Genomic DNA, 4,751 nt, shown 5'->3' with positions numbered 1-4,751 from the left:
AATCATACGGAACAATTGTGCCGGGCGAGAGCTCGCAGACGCGAGAGAGGAGGAGAAGAAAGCTCTCTTCGCCTCCTTCATCGCCAACTCATAGGCCTTCATAAACGTCCTATAAGATGTTCGCGCCGCTCCGTCACGAGACTTCCTCCACTTCCGCTCTAGACGTCTGAGTTCTCGTTTCATCTGGCGTAGCTCCTCGGTATACCAGGGGGCCAGCCGAGAACGTGGACGCAGAGGTCGTCGGCTTTCTTTTGGGGTGTTCTTTTGTAAAATTCATATGATTTCATTAGGCTCCCTTTCACTTCATCTTCATCCAACTTTTCCCCAGCCCCCATTTTTTGCACCCAACTTCAACCGAGGTACAGCATTTTTATAGACTTTTTGGTCTAATTCCGCTATGTCTGGTTTCCTAAATAGACTGTTTGTTGGGGGTGGGAGAAGGGCACGAACGCATGCAGAAAAGTTTGGGAACTGGAAGAACAGGATGTCACAGAGTTGAGTTTATGCTAGAGAAAGCCTGCTACAGAGGCCAGCAAGATGCGGCTAAGCACTGGCTGAGCACAGCTGAAAGCAATTACCACTGCACACAGAAGTTTAACTGTGAGGAAAAACTTTATCAACAGTGCAGATATTTACAGTGCGTACAGGAACTCAAACAGCAAACGGGCAGCATGCCCTGCAGCAATAGGCCATCCCTAAGAGCTAGTGCTGGTAAGCAAGCACTTCTTTTATATAACAAGTAGCCAATCATAATGAAGAACAGCTGACTGGTTTCAGCTGGTTCTGACAAGGTGCTGGGAGGAGCATCTGTCAGACTAGATCACTTTGATCTACTTGTCTGCTCTCAAGATGTGTACAGGTATTTTGGATACTGTAACACCCCTTCTCATCTTGAGTGCAGTCTACACTACATACCCTGTTTCCCCGAATATAAGACATCCCCGAAAAATAAGACATAGTAGAGGTTTTGCTGAAGTGTGAAATATAAGGCATCCCCCGAAAGTAAGGTATAGCAAAGTTTTTGTTTGGAAGCATGCCCGACGAACAGAACACAGAAAAATAAGACATCCCCTGAAAATAAGACATAGCGCATCTTTGGGAGCAAAAATTAATATAAGACACTGTCTTATATTTGGGGAAACACGGTATTTACATGACAGTACAACATGTACAATAAGGTTACATAGATACGATGCCAAGTTCCGGTAACATCTTTTGATACTTTTGCAGAGTGCCTGCTTTTGTTAGAATGTCAGCACAGTTGTTTTCTGACTCAACATATGCAAGCACTATAGCACCTTTATGAACCAGGTGTCTAACATTCTGGTACTTAACCGCAATATATTTGGTTCTGGCCTTGAGATTCTCCATAGTGGCCAGGTGTATACATGTTTGTGAATCTTCTCTCCCACCCCCACCCCTCCCCAGCAGTAGGGCCTGAGGATGCTTCTCACCTTCCAAGAGCAATGGAAGATACAAATCTATGGAGCGTTATTTAAGGGAAGGGAGAAAAGACAAAATATGAAGGAGCACAGAGACTGGGCACCTCCTGACCCTAACAGCTCTCCCCCAATCCTTCATGAGCTTTTCCAGGCTCTTCCCCTTGGTCTCCAAATCAGCTCTGCCAAATGAGTTTTTTTTTTCAAGATCTCCTAACCTAACCTGTGGCAAAGGGGGCAGAGGCCTTTACTGCTCTTCTGTCACCCTTCAACTGGGGCGGGGTGGGAGCTAAAGGTTTGGGGTGCTCCATAGAAGGAAAAAAAGGAACAGTCTTCCAGAGAGATTGAAGGGCCTGAAGCTGCCAGTCGCTTACCTCAGAAGGACACCAGCTTTTGTCTTATTCATTTATATTTGTTTATTTGATTTGATTTCTGTTATAAGACTATACATGTATAGTCTGGGTATGAGAATTTCTTATACTGGTTATTGAAAAGGAGGATTTTGTTTATATTATTAATTGGCTATTAATCTGTATGGTGACGGTTGTGATTGTTTGTTATATGACTCTTCTCAGAGTGATTGGAGGGCCCTGAAGTCACCGGTTGCTGACCGCAGAAGAGCTCCAGCCTTTTAATGAAGCTGCACATTGATAATCGAGAGCTACAAGAAACTCCTGAACAGAAAGAACAGACGACATACCAAGGAACAACACAACTGCAAGTCTGTTCATCTTTATAGGACTGGCTTGACAGAAGAAAGAAAACAGGCCCAAACTGGTATGTGTCAATTCTTGTTTTTCATACTTCATACTTGAAGTACTTTGCCTTATGAACAATAACAACAACAAAAAGTTTGTTTGTCAATTTCATAAACGCACATGTCGCAAGGTGAAATCACACAAAAGATGTGAACTTCCTCAGTTTTTAAATTAAAAATATTTATTGGATACCCTCTTTGAATGAAATGGAAGTTACACTTTGTTTGGAGTGACCTTAGAGTTGTCGAGCTGAACATGGTGAGGCACAATTTCTCAACACACACACACCCATTCTGCATGGGAAGTGCTCCTTCTGATCTTCAGGTATAATCAATGGTTTCAGAGGTGCCTTGAAAATAGTCATTTTATTTATCCACAAAAGCCTCTGAGGGCAGAGAAGTCAGCCAAGCCTTGATGCTCAGCCTGCCACTCTGGGGGTCTGGATTTCTCCTGGAATTCTGCCCCTCGTCTACCATCTCCCTTACGTGGCATTGCCAGTATCCAGGTAGGGCCTGCAGATAGCCTGGAATTACAGTGGATTAGTTTCCACTGAGAAAGTAGCCTTTGGGAGGTGGATTCAAAGCCTTTATCCCCTGCCCTCCCCTGGTTCCATCCCAAATTTCCAGTAATTTCCCAACCTAAAGTGTGTAATCTATTCAGACGGGTTCTTTGCCACCTTACCTCCTGTTCAACCCAGCAGCCATTGCACCCCATTCCACGTCCAAACTCACCCCCAACAAAATCCCACTCTGTGCCAGTGTCAGATATACATGTGCCCTATAATAGCAGGAGACCACTGCAGATTTGGGTGGGAATACCTCCTGACACATCCAATGCCCCTAGGACAGGCCCTAAACCTAAAATAAAGTAACACCTTTAAAAAGCCAGAAATACAAGCCCCAAGGAGCCCTTCTGTTTTGATCCAGCATCACTTTTCTCTTTTGTGTTGCTTGTGTCTCTTCTGCCCCACATCTGCCCAGAAGAAGCCTTTTATCATAGCCAACTGAGAAAGGTATCTTTTCAGAGTCAAAGGCTACCAAGTAGAAGAAGGAGATGGAAGAACAGGACCCAGAAGGAGTGGGGCATTGCAAGAGAGCAACGAGTGGCCCCTGTCCCATCCAAGCTGGAAGTGGTGTTGAATTCTGGGAGAGAGCTGTGCCGGAAATCTGGAATGAAGAGCCCCTGAATGTGGAAATACTTTGCCGCCACTTCCGGCAGTTCCGCTACCATGATGCTGATGTGCCCCGAGAAGTTTGCAGCCAGCTGCATGGACTTTGCAACCGCTGGCTGAAGCCAGAGAGGCACTCCAAGAAGCAGATCCTGGACCTGGTGATCCTGGAGCGGTTCCTGGCCATCCTGCCCCGAAAAATGCAGCGCTGGGTTAGAGGATGCTGTCCGGAGACCAGTTGCCAAGCGGTGGCCCTGGCAGAGGGCTTCCTCCTGAGTCAAGCCGAGGAGAAGAGGCAGGCAGAGCAGGTGAGGGCTTTTCTTTCTGCTTCTCCTAGGGAATTTCTCATCCCTCCAGATAATTCCCCAGGGCTGAAGGAAAACCCTGCTAGGTCTGCTAATAGATAGGGGCAGAGTCTGGGAGTGGGGCAGGATGCATTCCTCAGTGTCTTCCATTCCGTCTCTTATTTGTCTTCTCACTTTTTCTTCAGGGCCCATCCTTGAAGATGGAAACGAAGTTCTCTGAGAGGGAAAGAGCTCCGCTGGAGGAAGGGCCTCCTGCCCATGACGAGGAACATGCCCAAAATGCCCTCTCACATGGTAAGGACTCCTTGTTCCAGGACGGGATTGGAACACCCAGTGAATCTGTTGGGTAGACAGTTCTGGTAAGGAAGAAAGTGAAATGCTTCTTTACACAACTTGTGATGCTCATTGTTCAGCAGTTGTGATGCCCATAAAAGGGGATTAGACAAATTCATGGAAGCAGTTCCACACATGGGTTACAATATTCACATCCCTCCTTTTTAAATGAGATAGACTCAGCGTGGCTCAGAAGAAAAAGCAAAAGACCCTCGGCCAAGCTCTTCAGTCTTGTTAATAAGCATAGCCTCTCTCACAATTTAGCAGAAAGTTTTACTGATCTTTTTGTGCGTACATAGGGCAGACTTTCAAAGCCCTGGGAACGGAGGTACTTGAAGAATGATTCATGCAGCAAATGGACTAGGAAGTGGAAGCTGTGGCGAAACGGGCTTGCTTTGCGAAACCCTATTTCGCACTCCTCACTCTCCCAGGGGTTGCCAACTTTCCCTGGGGAGGGCTAGCTTTCTCTCTGGGTACGCTGCCACCACCTGATCTATTTCTCCACAGAAGCTAATACCATTTTTTTCCATTCTTCCTCCCTCACAGGCAGTGAAGAGAGAGTTTTGATCCCTCCTGTTTGTGGAGGTGTGAAAACAGTTGCTGCGCCTCCAGCCCAGGTAGGAGAGATGAGCAGGAGACAGCCTGGTTCCCCCTCCCTTTCCCAGGCAAGCTTTTCTCCTGCTGTTGGTGCCCAGGGGCAAGAGGCTGTAAATGCCACTCCTGATACATAATCTGAGCTCTCCATAAT

The 4,751-nt window shown here is 46.5% G+C and overlaps 1 protein-coding gene across 1 annotated transcript; it reads left to right on the top strand.

Moving 5' to 3' along the window:
• Nucleotides 1-258: 258 nt before the first annotated feature.
• LOC125424853 (zinc finger protein 24-like) lies at nt 259-4,668 on the top strand (the record flags this gene model as incomplete). The annotated part of the gene is made up of 5 exons (XM_048482290.1): nt 259-359; nt 2,015-2,216; nt 3,222-3,673; nt 3,856-3,964; nt 4,550-4,668. Coding segments are annotated over exons 3-5 (651 nt in total), but the record flags the coding sequence as incomplete, so codon positions are not given.
• Between the last annotated feature and the right edge of the window lie 83 nt (nt 4,669-4,751).

The sequence above is a fragment of the Sphaerodactylus townsendi genome, unplaced genomic scaffold, assembly GCF_021028975.2.
Source record: "Sphaerodactylus townsendi isolate TG3544 unplaced genomic scaffold, MPM_Stown_v2.3 scaffold_1230, whole genome shotgun sequence".
NCBI classification, from domain to species: Eukaryota; Metazoa; Chordata; class Lepidosauria; order Squamata; family Sphaerodactylidae; genus Sphaerodactylus; species Sphaerodactylus townsendi.
This window is presented reverse-complemented; position numbering and strand designations above follow the sequence as displayed.